The 27,726-nt window shown below is 35.3% G+C and overlaps 2 protein-coding genes across 3 annotated transcripts in view; one reads left to right on the top strand and one right to left on the bottom strand.

Annotated features, from left to right (window-relative positions):
* LOC102808242 (oxysterol-binding protein-related protein 11-like) overlaps positions 1 to 5,864 on the bottom strand; it is a 52,172-nt gene extending 46,308 nt beyond the window's left edge. For both annotated transcript variants that reach the window (XM_085501443.1, XM_085501444.1), the window contains exon 1: positions 5,669 to 5,864. In XM_085501443.1, the coding sequence (XP_085357569.1) occupies positions 5,669 to 5,773 (105 nt within the window). In that variant the 5' untranslated portion in view covers positions 5,774 to 5,864. The remainder of the gene's footprint in view (positions 1 to 5,668) is intronic.
* Positions 5,865 to 6,415: 551 nt separating this feature from the next.
* LOC102808116 (TPR and ankyrin repeat-containing protein 1-like) overlaps positions 6,416 to 27,726 on the top strand; it is a 57,766-nt gene continuing 36,455 nt past the window's right edge. Inside the window, exons 1-15 of the mRNA XM_085501902.1 lie at positions 6,416 to 6,757; positions 11,101 to 11,351; positions 12,664 to 12,835; positions 13,084 to 13,175; positions 14,226 to 14,335; positions 15,024 to 15,160; positions 15,950 to 16,258; positions 16,492 to 16,754; positions 17,694 to 17,865; positions 18,807 to 18,898; positions 20,139 to 20,248; positions 21,192 to 21,331; positions 22,014 to 22,310; positions 23,226 to 23,378; positions 26,819 to 27,069. Of these exons, the coding sequence (XP_085358028.1) occupies positions 6,553 to 6,757; positions 11,101 to 11,351; positions 12,664 to 12,835; positions 13,084 to 13,175; positions 14,226 to 14,335; positions 15,024 to 15,160; positions 15,950 to 16,258; positions 16,492 to 16,754; positions 17,694 to 17,865; positions 18,807 to 18,898; positions 20,139 to 20,248; positions 21,192 to 21,331; positions 22,014 to 22,310; positions 23,226 to 23,378; positions 26,819 to 27,069 (2,754 nt within the window). The 5' untranslated portion in view covers positions 6,416 to 6,552. The remainder of the gene's footprint in view (positions 6,758 to 11,100; positions 11,352 to 12,663; positions 12,836 to 13,083; positions 13,176 to 14,225; positions 14,336 to 15,023; positions 15,161 to 15,949; positions 16,259 to 16,491; positions 16,755 to 17,693; positions 17,866 to 18,806; positions 18,899 to 20,138; positions 20,249 to 21,191; positions 21,332 to 22,013; positions 22,311 to 23,225; positions 23,379 to 26,818; positions 27,070 to 27,726) is intronic.

Raw genomic sequence — 27,726 nt, 5'->3', positions numbered from 1 at the left:
AACAATAACTCAGCTATACAGTAGAATGAAATGTTACAAAAATATCAGTAAAATGATCTGTCCATATTTCATATAGTGTAAATTTTTGTAGACTGTTCAAGTGACAAACACAAAAATGCTCCAATTGCTTTATTTCTGTACCCCCACACCAAAGACCCCACTGACTTGTACCTCTGTCATTGGCAAATGTAAGCCAAGGCTAACCCCAGTCTACACGGTAGTTACTAAGGCCAGACTTTTTTTATTCCTTGTTTCTCAAGCTTTTATAAGGCGATTTTTTAGAGGAGGGTGGAAAAAAAATTAAATTAATTCTTTTTTCCATTAGATTTGTGTAATTCTCAAAGAATTGTAAGTGAGATCATTGATTGGAGAGAAGAATTGAAATAAAATTTTATTCCATGTATAACCTTGTTTCTCATCTGCGTGAGACATCGGTACTTTGATCATGATACTCCCACGAAAATGCAACTTGGGTTTGTTATGCGGCGGGCGAAAAAAAATGAAGATAAAAATAAGTTTTTTTAGCAATTTTTTGCACTTACAAGTCGGCGGGCGCGTAAAATTACACTGAAATAAAATTTTATTTTTATTTTATTTCCAGCTCCTGTTCATTCGGCGGGTTCGCGAAACAAGGGATAATAAAGATTGGCCTAAATACCTTTAAATGTAGGTACTGCTGAGTTTGCATTGCACCATACATTTAAGGCAAAATAAAATCAATTCCTTGGGTTACCCTACATACATGTACTCATTTGGGGGGAGGGGGAGAGGCTGTGAAAAAGGTAAATGAGTTCAAATTACTGTAAAACACATCTTTTTAGCTGCCATTTTATTTTAGCAAATCTGTAATCTCACTAATTCAAAATGTCACTAATTATATACCCTATATATAAAATATGTTTTTGAAATGTAGTCCCTCACCCCCTTGGCCATTTTCGCAGATTTTTAGTCGCCGGAGTGATTCACGTCCCAAATTTTGGTTCTCCGGGCGTCTCTAATAAATACTCTATCTAACCGTTGGACTGAATTAGCTAAATTATGAAAAATTCATAGAAGATTGGGCGAAAATCGGTCGTTTTCGGCCTCAACGTTTTTTTGCTCGGAAACGCAAGGGCGATAAGACTCGATTTTCAAGAACGCAGGTCGCTCGGATCGAACGGTTTCTATTGTTTTGAGTCTGTTGTGTGTCTAGAAACATAACAACTTTGTTTTTTGGTGAATATAGAACATGTTCTGTTCCAATAAAGGATTTTGATATGCAAATCAAACAATTTTAATAGTTCCTAATTGTAACGTCTCCCATATAAATAGTCCTCTACTCCCCAGAATTTGACAATGGTACTAGCCCAGAATTGACTTTTTGTTCAGCGCGTCTTTGATTGTAGCAATGTTTACGCCACTGTACGAAAATACGCACACTCGCGAATTTGACAACATTCACTTGAGCGTTTTAGGATAGTGGGAATAGAAGCAAATAGATGGAAATGCCAGTTACGTCACTCATGAAGTTTGATGATTCGATTGCTGGCCGGGATAGATGTATTTAGTGTTCATTTCTATGCAATATGTCTACACATGCAGCTATTCTCAATTTCGATGTGTAAAACTATATCCCTGCTGTGGACGGCGACGGCTGACAGATTGTTTTGGTTTTGCGGCTCTCTTGGCATGGGCAACTGATTTTTAGGTTTCTGTTTTTTTAATATTCTGACGTTTACTTGGTCGTATTTTGTATATACCACTCAGACACTGACAACAAGTGAGTAAAGGGACCGGGACATAGTCAACATGGGACTCTGAAGGCCCCAGAGAAAGCGTCATCTTACAATATTAATGAACGAAATTTACAATCTCATTCTTTCGTACAATCTGATATTTATGCTGGATAACAAAGTATACAAGTACTGTCTACGATATACTGCAAAATGAAAATAACATACCTATTTTACAAATTCCAAGAAAACAAAACAAATAACTGACAACAATCGACAAAACACAAAACACTTCACAGTCACTGTAGCCACACCAGTAAGAAAAAGATACTGTGGAAACTCATTACAAATGTAAATACAAAATAAATGTCAGTGAATACAATATTTATTAATTTGCAGCCTCCATGGACAAGTTCACAGCCTCATATAATGCAAAACCGTTAGTTGTGAATTTAACTTTAAATTTCATCAGGATATCCACATGAAGTTAATACACAGATATAAAAAAAATGCAATATTAAGACAAGGAAAAATAATGCCTTTTGTCAAGGCTATTTCCTATTTTCTCTTATTTTGGGCGTATTTTTGTGAGTGTACATGTATGCATTAAAATTATCGTAACTTAAAATGTAATCATAGTATAAATGTAAAGTACACAAAATTATCGAGTGATTTTGAATTTGTTGGAAAAGTAGCCGAAATGCTGTGACATGGTCTAATTGGTGGTGGGAATTGCCAAGCCAGTTTATAAAACAAGCCGGTAGGCTGGTTTGCGATCCGCTTCGCTCAAAAACAAGCAACATCATGTTTTCGGCTGTTGCCATGGTAGGACATAAACGTGAAGCTAACGTCGGTTTATAGCTAAAACCGGGCCCCATATACGAAGTTCGCGAAAAAACGTTTAGTCTTTATTGTATTTCTAGGACGTATTCTGCTGTTAAATTTACTATTTCCAACCGTTTTGCGATAGTATTTTCTAGATTGAAGGCAGCATTTACAGTTCATTCATAGTTCAAAGTTGCGTTGGGATTACGTTGATACAGTGTAACAATGTTGGTCCCGGTGATCTCTTACCAGTGTGCAACGCAACGTAGCCAAAATAATATAAAAAAACATGATCATATACACTGCTATTACAAGACTAGTAGGAGGTAATAAATTTGGGGCGAAAGTTTCCAGTTTCTGGCTGTTGCCATGGCAGCGGTGAGCAAGATTTTTTTTTTCAGTTGGTAACGGTACGATCTGCCTGTCAAGTATGAACAAAATCAGCCAAGCCCCCCAAAAAAAAAAAAACACAGAGCAGTTAAAAGCCGCTGGTTTGAGTTTCTCGGTAATGAAAATAGACATAAACAACTAGTCAATTTATGCACACTCAAGCTGAGTAGAATTGTAAGGTGAGAAGGTATACAAAAAAAAATCATTTTTTTGGCTGTTGCCATGAAAACGGCTGGCAAGAATTTGTTTTTAGATTTTACAACCTAACTAGAGTGAAAGTGTGACTTGCCAAGTTTGAACCAAATCGGCCCAACCAAAAAATCACAGAAGAGTCAAATTTCTCAGCAATAAAAAAAGATATCAAAAATTCAACTTTGTGCCCACACTCAAACTGAGTAGAATGAGCTATGTCTGAGGATTTTTATCCTAAATTTGTAGGAGGAGATACATTTGGCACTAAGCTATAAAAAAACAGTTTTTGGCTGTTACTATGGCAACGGTGGGCCAATTTTTTTTCCTGATTTTACCTAATAACTAGGGTGATGGTGTGACCTGCCTGCTAAGTTGGAGGGAAATAGGCCAATCCAAAAAAATCACAGAAGAATTAATACGTGAAAACACTGGAAATCACACATACAGACACAAAAAATTGATTTTAAGGGCAATCCTAGCGGATTACTGTACCGCAAAAGACGCTCATCGCGAAGTGACTTGTTTAAAATAAAATATATTCTCACGAGATTGTTAGCTAAATTACGAGTTTATTAATTAAATTATCAAGTCAAACTCACTAAAATGGCATGTACACATATACCGGGTAGCTATTTCAATGCACTTTATTTCTATGCAAATTAGCAATGGTCATTCCACCAATGTTGTATAATTTATTTCATGTTTTTTATATTATGTAGCAAATAATTAGCACTTAGTTATATTAAAGAAAATTTTGCCTACCTATCACCAAACTTTTTTGATTTGGCCTAACAAACATGTCGGCATGACAAGTATTATTTATATTTTACAACTACAAAACAACATGTAAGACATATATTTTTCAAAAACATAAAAATGATTCTTAGCAGGGGCAACAATAAAACATTCCAGTAGACACATGTAACAGTTATTGTATTCATAGATGCACCTAAATGTGTAAACATATTACATGTGTGTTTCTGTAAAGAAAATATATCATATTTTAAATTATCACCACCAGTTCCTTCTTTTCATCACAAAAATAGCCAGTTTATAGTCTGCACTTTCCTGCAGAAGATTGGAACAAAAATAGCCCATTTTTTTGAGTAAAAACAGAAATTTTACTCAAATTTTGTCTGTTGGCTCCAAAATTAGGGTTCATTTCCAGAAATATTGAAGAATATAAAAAAAAAAGTGCAGACAAATTTTGGCGAGAAAGTCTGGTGGTGAAAAGGTTAATGATTCAGTATACAACATGGGAAATTTTCAGTTTATACACATGTATGCACTTCTACCAGTAATAGAGAAAATACGGAAGCAGTTATTTTCACCAATTTAAGCCTGTCCGTTTTATACTTTTAAATAGATATGCCTGTACAAAAATGCTGTGTGCAATATTTGACAGTAATCTGCGGATTCCAATGGATTATAATACACAGAACAGTACTGTGTAATAATTTTAACAAAATATAACAAATAAAAAAAAGATACATTCAAAATTTACACTGCAGTGAAACCATGTTTAAGTCAGGTGTGCATTGTGGGTCAACTATGCTACAGTGTGTATAACTGATATGAGTTAGTGTTCCATATTTTCACATTAGGTGAAGAAAACAGAATGTTTAAAACCAGAATTTGCAAATTGAAACACAAATTAATAATGATCATTCACATGCTGTTAATACATTTCATTTATCCATTTAATTAAACAAAATGAAGACCAATGCAGTATTTTGATTATATGACCTTTATCACACAATTAGTAGTAAATCTAGTACTGTAAAACCATTTATTTTCATTTGACATTTAATTTCATTATTTTGATGCTTAGGGCAATTTCACAGGGTTTCAGGTTCACAAACTTGGCAGGGGTACAACGAGTTGTATTGTTATTTTACATGTTCTTGCCGATTTGATTCAGCAAATTTTACTTATCGGAGAAAATAGCGAAGATACAAAGCAGTAAATATTTAATGCATTTCCAGTAAACAGAGATTTGTTTTCAAAATTTACTAAATATGTCATAAAAAATTGTATTATTATATATACATGTATTACTGTAATTTTTTTCTTTTCTCAAGTGCACAGAAACATGTCACACACTGTATCTGTACATTTACTGGGAACTGACTGCACGTAGTATAAAAGAGACAACAGCAACATAAAGACCAAAACATGTTACTTAAGGGGAAGGGGGGGGGGTAATACATGTTAACAGTCATACGTACGCAGATATATTCATATGTATTTATTTAATATGGGCAGGGTTTTACTGGTGTATGCAAAATAATGTTTCATATTGATCGCTGCTTCCGGTATTTACTAAATACACGTGTCCCATACATCTCAATGATGTTCAAACCAAATGCAGAAGTTGTCCCATTTCATTACGATTGTATTGTGTGTACAATTGTTTACTATTTATCGATCACGAACGTTAGATCGACTTCATTGATTGGCATTGGTTCAATCAAGTTGCATAATAACTAATCACAGAATAATTTATGTCATTTTAAAAGCGGGAACTTGCATGCTCAGCTATACTCTACCTTTGCTCTCTTCATGACGTCTTTCAGGTGCGCTCTTTCGGCCTCGGTCAAACCTGGTATGTTTTTCGACAAGCCCGAAATATCAGCATTGCCAGACTCTGCCATATTGGAATGACGTCACGTTCGGTGTGTGGGAATACCACGAGATTTAGCGAGATGAAATGAAATGAGCGCCACCTATGTGTTGTTGTTGTTTGTTTGTTTTTTGAGTATTTGACCATAGAGGGTCTATGATTTGACACGACAGTTCGCAGAAACGCTTTTCACTTCCTCCTCACAGTGTACGAGTTCTGTAACATAAATATTCGTGTATAATGATTACGTAAACTGATTTTTTTCCACCAAGTTGGAAGTTTGGCAGTACTTTTCCATAATCTCCGAAGGCTAAAATATGCAGGACTCGAGATAACCAATCTTTAACAGCGATCATAAAGTAAACTACTTATTCCAATACAGTAACAAGGTGTCCTGGCTGATTTCAATGTGAGGGGGTGGAGTAATTGTTTGCATTGTCTTTTACAGCCAGAAGTTATACTTTAACATCGTATTTTGTAGAGGTAATACTAAAATTACCACAATGGTTGTAAAATCTTGCATCGAAAACTCCATAATAAACGAAGCGGCTAAATTGACCGGAGTGTCAGACATCTGTGATTAGCTGCACCCCCCCCCCACTCCAAATCGAAATGACCAATGCCAACTGGAAATCCCCTTTCCAAAATAGAAGCTTTGTCACCGTCTGGGAGTATTGGGTCACATATTGTTTAAAAGCAAATCCTAACGACTGTGTTGGAAAATGCTCTCTAAACTGACTATTCCTGTGTAGTCAACGCACTAACTTGAGACAGGTGACATACTTGTTAATTCACCTACAAGCCTACAACATGGAATCGCTTGAAGGAAAGACGGTGCAGGAAGTGATACAAGGGGCAAACTGCCTGTTTGATCTGGGAGACTCCAAAGTGATGGTGGATCCTGGGTTAGAGGAGTGGGATGGTCAAGGGATCCCTGGGTGGACACCGCAATGTACAGATGAAGTATACGTCGCCCAGGTGTTCCAACACAATGGCAAAATGGTAACACTGAGTAGTAAGTGGATATCCCTATTAAACTTTTTACCGTTAATCCGAACATAAATTACGCATGCATTTTAAAACGTTAACAAATAAGTCAGACTGTACCGGCAATTCTTAGTCTAATCATTTGGTAATGTCTTAGTCTGATAATTAATTGTCAACTGAATCTATTAATCCATTGATATATGTACAATATTCCCGTGGACATGGAGCTGAAAAGAGACCATACCCAGGGTAATGATACATTAACAGACAAGTAATATGATCCATGTATATTTTACTGTAATTATAGCCAGGTTAATTATTCACTAGATTTAATTTTAGCTTTGATGTTGCATGTACTGGTATACGAGTATATTCAGGTTATCAGTAACTTCTATCAGAAACAATCTATACATACACGTTTAAACTTGAAAAATGATGCCCCTATAATGATGTACAGTAATCTTAAGGCTCTTTATTATTATACATTTGAGTGGTTTTAAAATATTTCTTTTTTCAAAATTGTTTCTCATTTAGTTGTGACTTCTAGTACCAAGATCCATGTCAAGGACATAATTCATTATACATGTATTTTAATATTTAACTAGCAACCTGAAATTATACTGGTACAGCTATAGTATTTATTGAAATGACACTGAATGATTACACATAGCAGTAAATGGTCCCTACACTACAAGAAAATATCAACATTTTTCATAATAAATTTTTCCAGTAATGCAGATACAATAATAAGAATAGTCATCTTGGTCAGTCGTTGGTTGTTGTTTTTTTATGTCAATATCAACATTTTTAATCATTTTGAGGTCACCTGATTCAGGGGGAATTCCCTTCGTACAGTATTTAAACTGGCCAATGATCAGAGGGCAGAGGGTATTTTTACTGTTTGACGCTTGCAGTCATTCATAGTACATACCATATTTGAATAAATTTGCATATCTGATAGGATAAAGCGATCATTCTTTAAAGTTTGGGAAATTTGCGAAAAATGTCCTAATGGTACAGCAGTATGGTCTACAATAATAATAATAATCTGGAAAACTTACTTTTCTAAAGAATTATTTCCTATATTTAGGGATATCCGTTTGTCTGCACTTCATGATGTATATTGTAGTATGTTTCATCACAAACTTCCTTTAAATCACGTAATTTACATGTTCATTTGTCACATGGTACACTGTATGTTGACGTTCTCGTTCAATATTAGACTAGTGTTTTCAATATTAACACAGAGCTTTCATCTTCCGCAAAATAGTTGTAGACTGTTTAGTGATCTTTGGAGGCCTTCAGATAATATACAGTTAGCTTTATTTCCTTGCCATTATTGCAACAAAACTAATAAAAGACTGCATTTAATGAGTTGTGAAAAATCTTAGTTGTTGATTTGTTGTTGTTGAACACAATAAAAAACATTTTTAAATCACCTGATGTCGGGGGAATTCCCTTTGTACAGTGATCAGAGTATATTTTTATCGTTTGACTGTTGACATCGGCGATGTTTGGTTAAATTTGCATATCTGATAAGATAAAGTAACTATTGTCTTTCAAAGTTAGAGAAATTTCTGATATTTTGCATGACAATGTTCTTTGGTATATTATATTGTACAATCATGGAGTTATTGCATTCTCATTTTAACTTAAGAACAATTTTGTTCATAAAAATCACTAATTTTAGAACTATTGAAAACTTGCATTCATTAGTTAAAATCCAGATATTTAAAATAAATCAGGATAATAAAAAGTACCCTTACCCTGATGTCACTAAAATTAAGGGTAAAAGTGATGCACCTGCTATTCACTGAAATATAAAAATCTATTTCTTAAATAAATAGGCTGCTGACCCAGACTTTTTTTTAGTCCCTGTTCAGGCGAAGCCTAAAAAGGGGAGAACTAGAATTACTTTCTTTCTGCTGCACTTTCTTCTTTGCTGCAAGTTATCTCTCACATTTTCTCAGGGACTGTGCAGCAAATGTCAATGAAACTTGGCATGTTACATATTCACATAATTTTTTTTCCAGGTCTGAAAATCTTAAGTTGGTCTTTTTCAAGATTTTCATCCAAAATTACCTCTCCCTACTCCACTGAAAGAGCAACTGAGCATGCTCAGAATAAATAATTAGCTTAGATTGTAATGCTATTGTTTTTAGTGATGTCATGACCTGGTCATGACCTTGATCTGAATCAGAGACAGATGGGTCGTACCATTACCAATCTCAGTGAAAAACTTTGAGGGGTGTTAGGGCTACATTTTGATGGGAATTATAGTGGTGATAATGAAACAAACCCAGGGCCTGGTAATTATACAAAGTCAAGTTGTTATTAAAGGTATATCAAGGTTTACTCAGATTTATGAATGCAGTTTCTTGAGCATTTATGAGACAGTTTGGTTGCACTTGTGTACTCTGAGATTTGGCACCTGGGTCAATGAAAATTTTCAGTTATTAGATTAAGCGAAATCACTTTATGTTGAGTTGTACCCACATAGAGTACATATTAATTTAATTGTTTGCAGTACGTGTTCCATGTATTATTTTAACTTAAGTATTTTATAATTAAATAATGGGAACTGTGACATTTATGTCTTCTTGGTTCTCGATTTCACTTAAATTTTGGATTAAACGTCACATTTTTTAAAGATCAGATTCAAAATTGGCCATGTCTCTGGTATGTCTAGACTGATCGCATTGAAACTTCTCACATACATCATACATATCAGGGAACATGTGCCTGTGAATTTGTTTTGTGATCGGATTCAAGATAGTCAATTGATAGCCAGAATTGTTTTATTTGTGTCACAACCAGATCTTGGACATGTATGTATGTCACTGGCACGGGCCGGAAACAATTTGGCAATGTTTGGTCTAGCTATCGTTCCCACATTACAGTTCATGTACAAGACGTATGGTAGTATATATTTTGTTATATTCGTCACCATCGGAAATATATCTTACAATAATCGCCTACAGCGTCAAGTGAGAATAATTATAATATTTATATTAATTAAGCATAGATTATAAATTTAAAGAAAGCATACAGTACTCTTAATATTTAAATCAGTTTGTACGTGAACAAAATAAACTTTAAATAATGTATAAATGTCCCAACTATCTTGATTTCAAGAATGACAGTGGCTGCGCACAGGTTTAGGATACGATGACGATCGAACTTAGCTGATTCCGGTACATGATATCACAGGCTACAGTCCATCAATATTGTCCGATTCCGGTAGATGATGTCTAGTTCAAATAAGCTCAAGTTTGGTAGTACGGTCGGTTCTAAGCTTCGCCATACGAGAGCATAGGTCCAATAAGTGGCACTATTAAACAAAGTATACAATGATGAGAAGGATACAATATGGCTACATACTATTCTCAGTAGTTCGTACAATCTCGTCACAGATGTACGTACATTATCCTGTGTAAAGTATAAACAACTCGTGCTTCATTTTAAATGCTATAGTTAATACATAAATTACAATATAAATAATGTAAAAGTTACAAGAATGTTGTACTCACAATGGTCAATGATACTCTGTACAGACGAGCCCCCGGAATACATCTTGCTGAGTTTGTACAAGTCTTCCTCCTGTATACGCTGTCTCCCAACAACACCGGGTTCATTTATGACACCCTACACGGTTTCCGCCAGAATTAAAAGAATTTATGTTCCTACAATAACCTGGCCCCAGCTTATACCTGGACTTGCATGTCTCAGGCGCCCCGTGATAAACGTGTTGGCTCGTCTCTCAGTTTGCACACGAACGACTGAAAGCCCGTCCTGCTATTGCGGCGTCCTGAGTCAGAGTGACGTGTCCTCCGACCACACCACGCAAACACAACAAAGGATTTTTGAATAAATTAAATATAACATACACCTGTTTCTGCATTCACAACATGCACCTGTATACCAATCTAATTTCAAGACTGATTCTCACGTGACAATGTATGAGCAGACATTTTGTTTAAGATTGCTGTTCAAAAGCCATATCCCTAATATTATTACTGAACTTATACATCATAAAACCTGAGATACATACAATGTACAAGTGATGGCCATTTTTTTCACCAATATAACATATCAAAGAGTTTAATGAACAAAATCATTTTGTGGGTAGAATATTTAAATTAAAAAATGTTACCATTTTTCAAAGAATCTTTGTTCTAAATATTAAGTGATGCAAATGGCATTTCATTCATAGAAAAAATTAATGAATGAACCTGTCAGATTTTTGGTTTAATTTTTTAGAACTTGATTTTGTATTGAATCGGCTGCTTGAAAAGCAAAAGTGTTGCAGCAAATCCAAAAACATTTGCAAAATATTGACAATAAAAAGCAAGACTATTTCTATTTTTACAGTGGACACGAAGGTCAAGCAAATGCATTACTACAAGCATATAGGTAATCAAGCTTTCAATAGGGGAGATTACGCTACTGCTATACAAAACTACACTCGAGGACTTCTCGCCGGAAACGGAACGCCTGACAATAAACAAGATATGGCTGCTCTACTCTCAAATCGATCAAATTGCTGTATGCGATTGGGACGTCCAGAAGAAGCACTAGAAGATGCTGAACATTCCTTACGATATGGTCCAATGTGGTGGAAGGTAAAAACTGTCACTTTTATGTATAAAATCAAAGTATTAAGGGCAGACATGTAGTAATGGACTTTTTGAGATAAGAATAAGCAGTATTAGGGTTGTTTATGTGTGGAATTGAGATGCAGCTGTATATGTACTGAGACTTTAGGAAAGTTTGTACCATTTGAATCTGGGCATCCACCGTGCATATAGGTTGTGGCTGATGTAGAAGAATTCTATTGCATATAAGGGAAAAATACCATCTTATTTAAAACATTGTAAATGATATTTCATTTATTTCCAAATTTGCTGTAACAATATCTACCATATTAATGATAATATATTATGCTTTTAGTCTACATATGCAAGTACCAGCCATGGTATGATGAAAAATGTATTACCTAGAAACCAATGTGCAAAAAATCACAGTATACTGGCATTTATTTGGACTCTCTCAGTTTCTTTATTTTGGCTGGTGACTCCATATTTTTATTTATTTGAAAGTAAGAATAATTTGACGTATTAACAATTTGGCTTAAACATTGCTGATGGAAACATGATCAAATTATACCCATCCTTGAAGAACTCCATTTCAGTTCAGCACAGAATAAACTTATATACATACAAAAGAACCGTTCATCTTTTTATTTATCTGACATCCCAAATCCAAAAATCCATCTTCCATCTATACTGCCAAATGCTTGCTATATGCTCTAAACTTTTATCGCTTTGAGGTCATGAGGTCAAGCTGTCCAATTGATACCTGCAAGCTCACAATATGTTGTATAGGATTGTGACACAACAAACCCATTCTTTTCAATTTTATACATGTATTCAAGAATTCAGTGGCAATTAAATTTAACCAGCCAAAATATGTTGTGCATTTTATTATAGTGCTTGCATTGCCTATTTCATCATGTTTTTCTACCAAACCTCTTTGAGTGTAGTGCCTGCATATACTGGTACAAATATACTAGTATGTTGATTTGCATTTTCCACAGTAAGTGTATGCAGAATGCGACTGTAGTGGTTAAATTACTATATGACCATGTAAGTTTCACAGTAGTTTTGTATATTTCACATTAAATGTGGCAATATGCACGCTAAAGGTCATCAGTTTTTGCTATGTGCTTGAGTATTGTGCAGAGGAAACTTGAAAATATGGCTATGCAGCACATTAACTTGCATACCCTACAATTGTCAGGGTGAGATCATGGGGTTCTCTCACATAGTAATGTAATCTATAACATGATTGTGTACAGTATTGTAGCTGAATATTTACGAATACAAAAATCTGAATATGTTTTTAACATCACCTACTTCACCTGTTTTTTTACAGGGACATTGGCGAATTGCGTCAGCATATAAAGTTTTGCATAAATTTCAAGAAGCAGCTAGTGCCTTTGGATACGGATTACAGTGCGTGGGAGACAATGATTCAAACGCTGAGGCAACAAGAGTCAAATTCCTGGTTGAAATTGTTCAACTACTACAATATCCCAAATCACAAGGTAACGACAAAGTGATGGAATTTTTTAGTCCTCATTAAACAAATGTCAGCTTTCACTTCTTCTTTTTCGTTTACATTTATGATTCCAAAATTCACCCATAATCTTCTGTTCTTGATTCAAAATGGCCATTTTCAGACATGCCCTAAAAATATTTGTTATAATATTATTTTGTGTTAATTCTGAAAAATACGAGGTGAAACTGCATTGTGTGTCATTTACAGTGACTAATGTAATATTCTTATCAACAGAAATGGCTCACGAGCAATTGATAAACGCTAGCGTGGATAAACAAGTTTGGACCAAATTGGTGCTGGAATTTTCAGAAAACTCGGACTGGCTTGTAAGTTCAAAATGTCATTATTTATTAGGCCTTAAAAAAGTTATGTTTCTGGTCAGTATGTTGGTTGATCATTTTTCCCTACTTATTTCACCACCAATGAAACCTGCAAATTTTGTGCCCATCAAATGTTTTTAGCCCCTCCAAAAAAGTTCCTCAGAACGCCATATTTAAAAAAAGATTTGACCTGAAACATTTTTTTTTTTGCAAGGCATTGTCAGAATCTTCTGGCGACTGCTTGATCACAAAATATTAAATAAATTATGTGGAACTTTTTTTGTCCAAAGATATCTGCAATCTGTAACTACTATCCCTAGAGGAATTCAGCAGTAGATGTGTTAAGGGGTCATATAAAATTTCATCCAAATGAAATTCATTTGAATTATTAATTTGCATATTGATCACACGACTGTTGAAATATACAGGTTGATTTCAGTCAGAATGTCCCACATGGTAAGTCACTGTGGTACTTGATTATAATTTGATTATAATGTAGTTTTGTTATTTTCCAATGCATCATGGGAAGGGGAAGGGCCCTGTTCTGAATGGATAACACATGTATATTGATATATGGTATTTGAATATGTCAATGGCAGTTCATAACCATTGGCTAGAGAAGAGAAGCTGTGTCAGTATGGTCATGTGACAGCATTACTGTCACTGCCATATTGTTTCAAACACCAAAACAGTGACATTGCCAGCTTTAAGTTGCTGACTTGTTTGCTATGCATGCCTGGCGGTAACAGTATGCGGGCTTGTTACCATGACCATGCCCATAGCAACCAGTTTAAAGTAATTTCTAGTCATTGATATGTATAAATGTTATTCTAAGCAACCAATCATAGATGCTGTCATGCAGTTTATTGTCAGAATTGTGAGAAAAAAAAAGGGATGGAAAATGTACTTTTAATGAAAAATATAAATTATATTTAATGACAAATTTAGAGTAACAATTTTAAACATTTTTGCGTTGTGTTTATTGAATGTTTATGCCACGCATATGTTAACGCAACACAACACATTTAATAATCCCATAATTCAACTCATTTACAGGCAGTGTATCACCTTATGCTTGGCGGAAATAAAACAGAAAAGCCTGGGTTCGCTGGTGTGGCTACAAACAATTGTGATACTCAAGATGTTGTACTAAGCAATAGTTTGAGGTTTGTATGTTGTGCCATCACATACATATACAATTCTGTCTATTCTGAGACAATAGCTGCATGTTTTTTCCACCTACTAGTATACATGTATAACTATTTCTTTAGATTGCTTTGATAGAGGAATTGGCATTTTCGAGCATGTTAATGCTGTCTTAAATCAACACCACCATCCAGCACATCACTCACCACCAACCCCCACCTATTTCGGTAGAAAACATAACCTAATATGCATTAAATATCCTGTGTTCGAAGTTCACTTACATGCAGTTGTAATATATATTTGGTTAGTTAGCTCACCGTCCCTCAACACATTTGAGGGACGGTGGTTAGCTTAGAAAAAGGAGCCTGGAGGAACAGGACAGGGAATACTTTAGAAGGATGCATTAAAAACGTCAGTTGCTAAATTATGTATACAAGTGCTGATAGTGTTCTAAATACCCATATATAGGTACTTGTACTTGGTAATTTTGGACTGCTTAGCCAAATCAAATATCTTGCAAATACTGTTATTGTTGCGTTTTGTATATACTACTTCACATACTACTTCCTTCATACATCAAACACTACAAACAAAATATTTCAAATAATCCAATTTTAAAATTCTGGAAAACTCACAGCAGTTGATTGTCACAACTGATTTGTATCAATTGTAATAATGACATTTGATTTTGTTACCTTTTACCTGCAGTCGAAATGCAAGTCTTGGTGACAAGCGTGTGATTTTGATGGTTGTCTTGATACAACATGGGGCAGATCCAACCCGTGTGAGAACGCTGCATGGTAACACTCCACTGCATGACGGCATGGAATATTGCTTAAATAACGGTTTGTTTTATAATGTTCATACTAATTTTAATAATTATACTTAATTCAATCCAAACTTTGATGTCTGTAAACAAAGTTTAATTATACATTTCTCGAGGCAAGGTGTAGCAAATGAAAAACAAAACTGAGTACCTACATGTATGCAAAATTTTAAATAACATAAAATTTAGCTTTTTGAAATTGACAACACATAACCACAATTTGACCTTTGAAAAAGAGATAGACGTTCAGCTAAGAAATTACAGTAGAGAATAGAAATTGTAATCTTTGAATGGAAAACAAAGAGGAAGTTAATGTTTTTATGATACCGAGTATATGTCCAAAATTTCAATTTGATCAACAGCAATGTTCTGTCAGACACATTTCCATGGAAAAAGCAAACTCCATAAGATGTATACTTGATGAGTACTAATAATGATAACATTATAAAGAAGATTTGAAAATTTGAAATAGAAAGAAATGAAAACTTTTTCTACCTAAACTGATAAATCATATACTAGTAATGTATTTATAAGCTCACGGAACAATTATCATTATTATTAATTGTTAAAACCTTGAAGTTAGACTGATATTAATTTCTTTCATGAATGACTGATACACTTTCACAAATTTTGTGTAAATTCAGTACAAAAGAAAAACATGATGATTTGAATGTTCCCTTCAGCTGTTTTGAAGTTTCTGTCAAATTTAGGCGTGTCTTTGCTCGCTGTTGATTAATACATGACAAGAAAACTATCATTTAGAGATGTAATAATTTAAACTAAGTATCCATTTATTTTTTATTTCCAGCAAGCGAAGACTATTTGGAGTTCTTATTCACAAAATGGTACAGATCACCAGCTCAACGAAGTATACAAAATGACCATGGCGACACAGTGTTCCATATTCTTACTAAGAACAGGGAAGTGAGTGTTAGATTGCAGGATAAAATGTATCATTTCCTGAAAGGATGGGGCGTCAATCCTTGCATTAAGAATAACGAAGGAAAACGGGCCTCAGACTGCATTGACCCACCTTCCGGGCTTATTGAGTTACTTGAGGAGTATGCAGAAAGTTATGACGATGAGATTAATAATTTAGAGCCGCCACTTGTAACAGGTAAACTTCCTTCTATAATTTCACTGTCACTTTTTTCGCATGTCATGTTTCAGGACATATCAGATGTCAGGCTGCTTGCTAGCGAAGGATCTGGTGTGATTGAGGTCAAACTAAACTATATGTCATTTAATTCTGTGTCAACACAAATAAATTATCACTCACACACATGTATTGTCTTCATAGTCAACACATTATTAGAAGAAAAAACAAGCATTAATCTTGTCTCTTCACAGATCAGTTTACGATAAGTTACAAATTGAAATCGCAAGCTGAATTCAAGAAATTAGGAAATAAGAACATGAATGCTGGCAATTACATGCTTGCATATCAAAACTACACAAAAGCCCTGGAGAGTGGGAAGGGACTACCTGACAGTGATCATGAGATATCTCATATTCTTAGTAATCGTTCATGTGTTCAATTGAAGCTGGGACGGTATCAGGAAGCGTTGAAGGATGGGAAAAATTGTTTACGACGTAATCCTGAATGGTCGAAGGTAACATCTTTTTTTTTTTTGAAAATGTGTTATCATGGACATGCTTTTTCAATTTTTTTTAAATTTGAAACATACATTATATATTTCAGGATACATGTTCATGACAATTTGTTTCATGATTGGATAAAAAATGGCCAACTGGCAGCCATATTGTTTTTTTTGAAAATTTGTTATCCTGGGAACACTTTTTCAGTTTCTGTTCAAATTTGATACATACATTTTATGTTTGATATGAAATATGGCCGACTGCTAGACTGCTAGCCATCTTGCCACTCTTAGTTACTGTGACCATATGCTACAAATTCATTTAGAAACAATTTACCTTGTCACATGACTATTGATTTGCATATCCAATTAGATTGCATATATTATGCATGTAACGATGAATACATGTCCATAAGAATTCAATTTGTGTCATTTAAAAGACAACAGACTTGCAGCCATCTAGTTTTTTGTCCATGTTGCCTTTTATTAGACTTAAATAACATTCATCCTAATTGCAACGGGGTGTCATTAACAATAACTTGTTTATTTTTTTTTATTTTGATATCTAAATAACCACTTATCATATTTCAATGCAATTTGGTACATAAGTGCTCGAGGGGTAATCCGCACAACAGAGATGGTTTGTTAAACTGAGCATAATGTCTACTTAATTTACATAAATTGTGCATAATTCTGATACCTGAGGAAATAATTTGCGCATGTATATAGATTCCCATGCATAAATCACTGACTGTAAACTACAGATGTACTTTTCTCACAGTATTATGAACTTCAATAGTATGGACCAGGATGCTTTCACATTATGCAGCTGTATCAGTCATGGGGCCATGGGATTAGCTTTCATATTCCTTAATTCCGATTCATAATAATTATAATAATAATTAATAATAATATCAATTGGTTATATCATTATGATAATTTCTGTATTTGCAGGGATATTGGCGATATGCCAAAGCGTTAGTAGCTTTGAATGAACACAAACAAGCTGTATCGGCTTTTGATGATGGATTCAATGTTGTGAAGAACACTGATCCACGGGCTTTAGACACCAGAATTAGTTTTGTACTTGAACTTGTTAAACTGTTTGAACATCCAGCAGCAAAAGGTAATTCCACACTGTTATTGTCTTGGAAAATATTCATTTTCATAAGTTTTTATTCTGATTTTGTACAATAGCAAGATTAGATTTAATAAATTAATAGCCATTTTGTTTTTAATTTTTCAACTCTCTTCTCCCATTTCTCTGACTTTAACGAATCCTGTTTTAATATTGTACAAAGTCAATGTTTGTCACATTCACAAATTTCAAATCCACAAATTTTTTTCAAAATTTTGGTCGAGACTGTTTTGTCCATTTTGTCCAAAAAGTATTTTTCCCGCCAAAAATATGGCTTGTATTTGTTCTCCTCAATACTGTTAATACATTAATAATTACTCACTGGTTATTAATTAAATTTATTGTAACAATAGAGCTCATTATCTCTCATTAACTTAAAACAGAGTAAAATTCCTCAAAACATCAAAATAATGAAACTAAATTGAAGGTGAAAATAAACGGTTTTTCAGTTTTGATCAAGTACTGTAAAAAGGTTAATTATTCACTGGGTTTTAATTTTGCTTATTTCGCTGACTGGAAATTGCACAAAATTAAAACCCAGTGAATATGTAAAATTTAGCATAGAACACATTATCTAAACGATAAAACCGTGAATTTAAAACCCACTGAATATGCCTGAAATGGTAAATCAGCAAAATTTAAACGCAGTGAAAATTAGTCATTTTACAGTGTGCTAAAACTTTTGTTCACAATAAAATTATTCCATACTAGTATATTTCATACCAAACCATAACCATGACATAATAATAAGCATTGTTGGTAGAGAATGTTAGTAAAACAAAAAGTATGTTATTTCTAGTTGATCAGTTGTATGTTCACTTTCATCCATCATCCCTAACACCTGGTAATTAAATTCTTAATTTTTATTAATATGGGACCAGATTCCCAAGGGGCAAGGTTGTAATAGTTATGCTATGTTTTATATACAGAACTGAGCCTCTCTAAACTGGAAAATCCCAAAATAGATAAACAAATTTGGTCTAAAGTGGTGTTAGATCTTGCAAAGCACTTCAAATGGCAGGTATGTGTTTGTTGTTTGTGTAGACAATATCCAATAATGCTACACCCTTGGCCGAAAATAACACCAAGAAACAACACACTGCATTGTGGGTTTCTGCCACCAACTGTGGACGACAACCCAACATTTTCACAACCAAGAACACCAAGCAGGATTCTCAGCATTTTAGAAGAGTTCCTCTTTATAAGTACACGTTTGTTTGCAAGTAACCTTTCATATCCAGACAATTTTAGTCAGCGTCAGTAAAGAGAGATAAAAACAGATCTATCTGCACAGCAAAGGCGATACAAGCAGATGAATTCTGTTTTTCATTCAACCTGTTTCTGCAGTGTAGTAGCAAACAGATTCAAGCAAGCTAAGAACGATAGTCACTTTTGAACCCCTAAAGTCATTTAAGATGGTTACTGCATGAGCAGTATATCTCAAGAACCCATACCTACACATACATGTACTACTGCATACTGCATTACACAGTATCTCCCGTAGCCATGCACTTGGTGGGTGATACCATTATTTTTAATCTTTGGGGTCAACTGAGTGGCAGTCATAAGACCCACATTGTCTAACTTAGACAAATATCTCACATAAACAAATATTGTATTAAAGTAATTGTGCTGGAGCAGCTGATGAGATATTAAAAAATAAAGAATAGTCACCAAAATACTTTTCACATTGTTATTATGGTAAAAAAAATTCCATATGAAAAAATTTGGTTAATTACATCTGATGGTCTTCTGTCTTAAACCTCCCATGAAGCACATACAAATTGTAGGAAATAAATGCCAAAAATGTGACACATCAGGTTTCTGAGAGTTTCTGACATTCTAGTGACCCACTAGTATGATAGTCAGAGATGTGAAAGCTACATTTACCAGTCAATTAAGTGGTTAGCCAATAAAGTTGTTTTGTCCGTAATATTGGCCAGTTATAAACAAATTTGAAATGAGGGTGCACTTTATTGACCAAAGCTCACAAGACAATAATTCCAACACCATTCAGTCTAAAAAACTATCATGTTACAACACCTTGTTGCTTCAAATATTTCAACTTCATTTATCCCTCTATCTATTTTAGGCAACAACAAAAAAAAATTAAATTATTGCAACCCTAAAAAATTAATTGGCAAACAAAATTAGGCACTACATTCCTCCAGTAATGCGTAAGGATACAGTAATAAAAACCTGATGCAACCTACAATATCCTGGTCTCTCATTTTCTGACTTTATTTTAAACACCTCTATAGGAAGTATATCAACTTATGCTTGGTGGAAGTAAAAACTGTGTTCAGGGTTACGGTGGTTTGGCTACAGGTTGTCACTCATTGGCTAATTTAACAATAAACAAAGACCTAAGGTAAGTACATGTATATGTTATAAGCATGTTTTTCTAAAGGACACTAAACTGTATTTGGACATGTTACTTATTGACCTGTCAGTCAACCACATCATGCTAACTAGTTGACCTGTCAATCAATCACATCATGCTAACTATCCCATAGTCGCCTCCCCCACACCTAAATGGTATAGTCCGGCATGCAAGTTGTTGGCAGTTCAATTGACCACATCCCTGTATTTTGGTTTCTGAGTTGTTTTTTAAATCGTGCTTTGTTTATTGCATGGAGGTAAAAAAAGGTACCATTCAATTTTGCAGTCATTTTCATCGCATGCGATCATAAACTCAGTCTCGTCGCCACCACAAATACAAAATGATTCGTTATTAAATAGCACTTCTTCTTTGATACTTTCAACGTCGCCTCGAACAATTACAACCTTCTCCACGATTTGCCATTTTCAAGTGTGTACGCATGCACACTCGGGTTGATATGGTCTCCGAACGTATACAGACATCCACGAAGTTAACCGACAGAAGATTAAACCCTGTTAATCTCGTTATAAGATTAAGATAAGTGGTCAATATCTAATGAGCAAATAAACTATAACTATCATAGAACAGGCAGAAACAATAGCGTCCTCTCTCCTTTCTAGCTCCATGTTTATAGTGACATATATGTATGTAGTTTATCTAAACACTATGCAAATGAGCAACAAATAATACTCATGGCTGTACCTGTTGACTTCATTGATCCTTGCTTTGTATTTTTTTTACCTGTAAATCCACACTGGCAAATTGGTTGCTACCAAACATTCATTCAGGGTGATGCTTAGTACAATTTCATTGCAATTACTGTTTTCTGTTCCTAAAATGCATAGTTAACCAACTGTTGGCCATTATAGGTCAAAATCCTATGTGTACTACCGGTAATCATGAACTGTCACATTGTCACTTTATTTCACAGCCTCAACACTGATCTTCAACAAGCACAAGTTGCAAGGTTAATTATCGCATTGGTAAACCATGGTGCGAACCCTACTTATGTCAAGTCATTTAATGGTGCAACTGCTTTGCATATTGGGCTGGAACACAGCATGAACGAAGGTTAGTTGTAATAAACATCAATGAATATTATAAACTATTTATGGAACTTGCCAGATCATATAACATATGTATATTGCATTGCTATCAAAGTTGCACAGCCTTAAATGTTACTCTACAAGCTTCGCTGTTTATATTGTACATTTACACTGCAGGTACATATAGAAAACAGATTTTTCATTTATACATGCAATTAAAAGAAAATTTTACTTACAACAAGTTTGTATAGATGTGTACATTGCATGACAACAGAAAGGGATGTGCATTTGACTTCTAAAAAAAATCAAGTTTAAGAATGACTGGTTACAAAATCGCAGTTGAGTTGAAGCATAATACGCAAGGCAGTATATGATACGCCAAACCCAGTTGTCAATGAACAAGCTGCTTTCTGATTGGGTAGACTATTGGATCAGAGGGTTGGTTAGCCAATGAGGTACAGTCTTGTAGTTTTGTATTGACTCCAAAATTGACACCCATCCCATTCTGTCATGAGAGCATGCACTGTAAGAATTAGCAGTCAGGTGAACACAAAACTTATTTATTTTAGTGTATGACCTAGAGTTGACTATATAGTGTGAGAATAAATACAACATGATATATGATGCGACTATCAACGCATAGTTCATGCACACTTAAGGTATAAACCCTTGACAGATAGTTAAAAAAAAACGCATTGTAATTTCAGGACATCCCAAACTTATAGAGAAACTATTCAAAAAATGGTTTAAGACATCATGTCAACGCAATGTACAAGATGACAATGGCGACACACTGTATCATCAAGTAATAAACAAACGTGACTTAACTGGAAGACTCAGATACGATTATTGGATGGAATTATTGTTTGATCATGGCGTGGATCCCGGCCTCAAGGATTGTAAAGGAAAACGTGCTCTGGATCACCTCACTCCCCATTCACCATGTTACTCTACCCTAAAGGAGATTACAGATAATTATAAAGGAAAAATACTGGACACAGCAGGTATTGAAATAAACCATTCTATTACAAGTACAATTGTTTCGGCTATGATAGAAATGTCATTCATCGTTTGTGACATGTGAAGGGTCACCAAAAATCCAGGATATTGTTGGTGATTACATTTATTTCTGACTTAGAAATAGCTAGAATAAAATATCCAATTCCAAAATGGCAGAAATGCTTGATTTTGATAAATTTGTTTGCACTGAAGATCGGGGTATTAGACATATGGACATGCAATTATTTCATGATCTGATTAATTCAAGATGGCTGAATAACAAAGAAACTGATTTTAATGGTAGAACAACAAAGACAAGCATGTTCCCCACAGTACCTTTCCCATCATTTTTGATACACTAGGCAAGTTAAACAAAAACTAATGGGGTATCAGTATATCTGTACCTGTCATCGATACCATGCACGTTTTTGGCCGCAATCAAGAATTTCAGTTTTCATACAAAGTTGTTGTTATATCACTAAAAACTCAGAAGTTATGTATAATATTTGTGATATTAATTCATGCATCAACAGTTTCACTTTATGTACTAAAATTTAACAAATGTCACAGTGAACACGCTAACAATACTGACTGAACAGTACAAAAGGAACTTTTACAGTTAATTAATTTCTTAAACAGACTAAACTCCTGTGTTAACATTTATTAACCTTTATCCCACCAGTTTCCTTTTTTCATCACAAATTCACAAAATATAGTCTGCATTTCTTTCAGAAGACTGAGACAAAAATAACCAAATTGAAAACTGAAAATTTACTCAAGTTTTGTCTGTTGCTCTAAAATTAGGGTTCATTTCCAGAAATATTGAATATAAGAATATAAGAAAAAAATGCAGAATAATTTTTGCGAGAAAGTCTGGTGGTGAAAAGGTTAATAGTGGTTTTGTTTATTGAATCCTGCAGGACAAGCCATGCGATATATGAAGACTGAAGAATGGTCTGAGTCATTACGTTTGTTTGCCAGATATATCGGGGAGAGTTATAAGGATCGTTCTAAGAAAGACGTTGTTGCTCAAAGCCAAATGAACATAGTCCAAATCCTACATAATGTAAATGGTAATGTTATATAATATTCTTTTTAAATTGTTCTTGCCATAACCCACTCATCTAACATGTATAGCCCAAACCCACTCGTCTTACTTATGCCGTAACCCGCTAATCTGACATGTATAGCCCAAACCCACCAATCTGTTCTTGCCTTAACCAACCAATCTGTTCTTGCCTTAACCAACCAATCTGTTCTTGCCTTAACCAAACAATCTGCTCTTGCCTTAACCAAACAATCTGCTCTTGCCTTAACCAAACAATCTGCTCTTGCCTTAATCAACCAATCTGTTCTTGCCTTAACCAAACAATCTGCTCTTGCCTTAACCAACCAATCTGTTCTTGCCTTAACCAAACAATCTGCTCTTGCCTTAACCAACCAATCTGCTCTTGCCTTAACCAACCAATCTGTTCTTGTCTTAACCAACCAATCTGTTCTTGCCTTAACCAAACAATCTGCTTTTGCCTTAACCAACCAATCTGTTCTTGCCTTAACCAAACAATCTGTTCTTGCCTTAACCAACCAATCTGTTCTTGCCTTAACCAACCAATCTGTTCTTGCCTTAACCAAACAATCTGCTCTTGCCTTAACCAACCAATCTGTTCTTGCCTTAACCAACCAATCTGTTTTTGCCTTAACCAACCAATCTGCCCTTGCCTTAACCAACCAATCTGCCCTTGCCTTAACCAACCAATCTGTCCTTGCCTTAACCAACCAATCTGCCCTTGCCTTAACCAACCAATCTGCCCTTGCATTTACCAACTAATGTTTCTTTGCCTTAACCAACCAATCTGCCCTTGCCTTAACCAACCAATCTGTCCTTGCCTTAACCAACCAACCAATCTGCCCTAGCCTTAACTAATCAATCTGTCCTTGCCTTAACCAACCAATCTGCCCTTGCCTAAACCAACCAATCTGCCCTTGCCTTAACCAACCAATCTGCCCTTGCCTTTACCAACCAATGTTTCTTTGCCTTAACCAACCAATCTGCCCTTGCCTTAACCAACCAATCTGTTCTTGCCTTAACCAACCAATCTGTCCTTGCCTTAACCAACCAATCTGTCCTTGCCTTAACCAACCAATCTGCCCTTGCCTTAACCAACCAATCTGTCCTTGCCTTAACCAACCAATCTGCCCTTGCCTTAACCAACCAATCTGTCCTTGCCTCAACCAACCAATCTGTCCTTGCCTTAACCAACCAATCTGCCCTTGCCTTAACCAATCAATCTGCCCTTGCCTTAACCAACCAATCTGCCCTTGCCTTAACCAACCAATCTGCTCTTGCCTTAACCAACTAATCTGCCCTTGCCCTAACCAACCAATCTGTCCTTGCCTTAAACAAACGATTTGCCCTTGCCTTAACCAACCAATCTGCCTTTGCCTTAACCAACCAATCTGCCCTTGCCTTAACCAACCAATCTGCCCTTACCTTAACCAACCAATCTGCCCTTGCCCTAACCAACCAATCTGCCCTTGCCTTAACCAACCAATCTGCCCTTGCCTTAACCAACCAATCTGCCCTTGCCTTAACCAAGCAATCTGCCCTTACCTTAACCAGCCAATCTGCCCTTGCCTTAACCAACCAATCTGCCATTGCCTTAACCAGCCAATCTGCCCTTGCTTTAACCAGCCAATCTGTCCTTGCCCTAACCAACCAATCTGCCCTTGCCTTAACCAACCAATCTGCCCTTGCCTTAACCAACCAATCTGCCCTTGCATTAACCAACCAATCTGTTCTTGCCTTAACCAACCAATCTGTCCTTGCCTTAACCAACCAATCTGTCCTTGCTTTAACCAACCAATTTGCCCTTGCCTCAAACAACCAATCTGCCCTTGCCTTAACCAACCAATCTGCCCTTGCCTTAACCAACCAATCTGCCCTTGCCTCAACCAACCAATCTGCCCTTGCCTTAATCAACCAATCTGCCCTTGCCTTAACCAACCAATCTGCCCTTGCCTAAACCAACCAATCTGCCCTTGCCTTAATCAACCAATCTGCTCTTGCCTTAACCTACCAATCTGCCCTTGCCCTAACCAACCAATCTGTCCTTGCCTTAACCAACCAATCTGCCCTTGCCTTAACCAACCAATCTGCCCTTGCCTTAACCAACCAATCTGCCCTTGCCTTAACCAACCAATCTGCCCTTGCCTTAACCAACCAATCTGCCCTTGCCTTAAGCAACCAATCTGCCCTTGCCTTAAGCAACCAATCTGTCCTTGCCTTAACCAACCAATCTGTCCTTGCCTTAACCAACCAATCTGTCCTGGCATAATATTAATCTACCCGGGTATATGTAAATTGCAGCGGTTTGACTATAGTTGCAAGAAGTAATATTTTAATAATTTAATATTAATGAATTTCACATAAAATGTTTGGTTTATTGTACTTCCTCCCCAGCATAAACTAAGAGGCCTAAACATCAGGGAAAGTGTTGGGGGAGGGGTGCATAACCTGAAGACTGCATGTGGTCTTTAATATAGACAGGTTTATCTAGAGGCAATTTTTTATGGATCACCAACTCATACATTTGACATAATATTTTTTACAGAAAAGAATGAGATGATACTAAAAAGGCATTATGAGTTTATCAAAAATTTCGACTTAAAGTTTATTAAAAATTGTTTTATATACAGAATGCTAATTACTATTTAATTTTGATTTTTAGTCCCGGTTCGGACAAAGTCCGAAAACGAGGAATTATAATTCGGTCTCCGTCCGTCCGTGCGTCCGTCCGGAGTCATATCTCAGAATTCCTTGGACCGATTCTGTTCATTCTTTGCATGTGCCTAGTACTTTATGTGAGACATATGCACATGCAGTGGTTTAGCAATTCGATTCAAAATGGCCGACTGGCAGCCATCTTGTTTTTTGAAAATGTTGTATTTTGGACATGCTTTGTCAGTTGTCATTCAAACTTGGTACATAGATTATACATATTAGGATGCATGTTCATGACGATTTACTTCGCAATTGAATCAAAGATGGTCGACTGGCAGGCATCTGACTTTTTGGCCTTACTGCTATATTTCCACAATTTATGTACCATTTTCATTCAAATTTGGCACATGCATCATACATATCAGTGTGTTTCATAATCAGATCAAAGATGGCCGAATAACGGCTGTTTTTATTTTCGGCCATATTACTACTACACGGAACACGTGTTTTGATGTAAATAAACAATCTGTTGTATACGCCACTTGGAACGCAAGTTTCAAGGACACACTCGCGACAACCCCTCCGCTTTAATATGACAAGCACAAAGAGAGCTTTCAAAAATTTAACGGGGACTGTGTCATTTTCAATGACTTGTTGAAGCTTAATCTGCAAAAATATTGCTGAAAGAGTGATCAAATAAAACAGGTAGTCTCTATCACTATAGGCAGAAGGTTTTTATATAGAGGTGGTCACTAAATATATAGGTTTTTACTGTATTGTGTTAATTTACAGAGATTTCATCTAAAGTGGTTTGCAAAGCACCGCCACAGACTTGGAAGGACACCATTGCCAGATGTGTCAGTGATGGCAAATGGAGACAGCTGTATCTGCTGATCAATGGTGGTGGTAACAGTCATGTACTCGGAAGTGGTGGTCTGGCGAAAGGATGTTCTCTCTCGGACGTGTGTGTAACCAATTTTTTGAGCTCAGGCTATGCAGAGATAACTATCACGAAATATGACATCGTTTGCTTGTTGCTAGATGTGAGTAAAAAAAAAGAAAAAAAAGAACAGTTTTGTGGTTACCCTGTCTGTATGTATGCCTGTATGTGTGTGTGTTCCATCTGTATCTCAACATTATTAGTTTGGGGTTGAAATCTATGCATAATAATTACTTAATTTGCATAATAATTACAAATTTGTTCTACTTATATATCAAAAACTAATTATTGTGTTTCAATAAGACTTGCCATATGGAAACAATGCTAAAGACCTGATAATAGTTGGGTTGAATTAAAAATCAGTCATACTAATTGCCAAATTTGTATAATATGAATAATCATCACATTTTCATTGAAATTTGGTACATAGATGCTCTGGGATAATCCACTGACAAGATTAGTTTAATGTTAAAAAACCATGAATTTTGATTATATATTGATTATTATTATTAGCCAATCTCAAAAAATCAGATTTAAATTGAATTTCGTGGAGGTGCTCTGGAATAAATTAGACTGCAAATCACAAATAAAATAAAACTTATTTTTAATTTGTATCTCACGATGTGCATCTCACATAGCAGACAATTATTAGTTGCCAAGCTTATTGTTTAAAAGGCTAATCTTAAATTTTGACAAATTAATTTTTAATATGTCTCCAGTATTATCAGCACATAAAATTCTTCCTAAAGTTTTTCTGATA

Source organism: Saccoglossus kowalevskii, chromosome 7 (genome assembly GCF_978046115.1).
Source record: "Saccoglossus kowalevskii chromosome 7, keSacKowa6.1, whole genome shotgun sequence".
Lineage (NCBI taxonomy): Eukaryota > Metazoa > Hemichordata > Enteropneusta > Harrimaniidae > Saccoglossus > Saccoglossus kowalevskii.
Note: the sequence above shows the minus strand (reverse complement) of the source record. Positions and strands in the feature narration are given on the sequence as shown.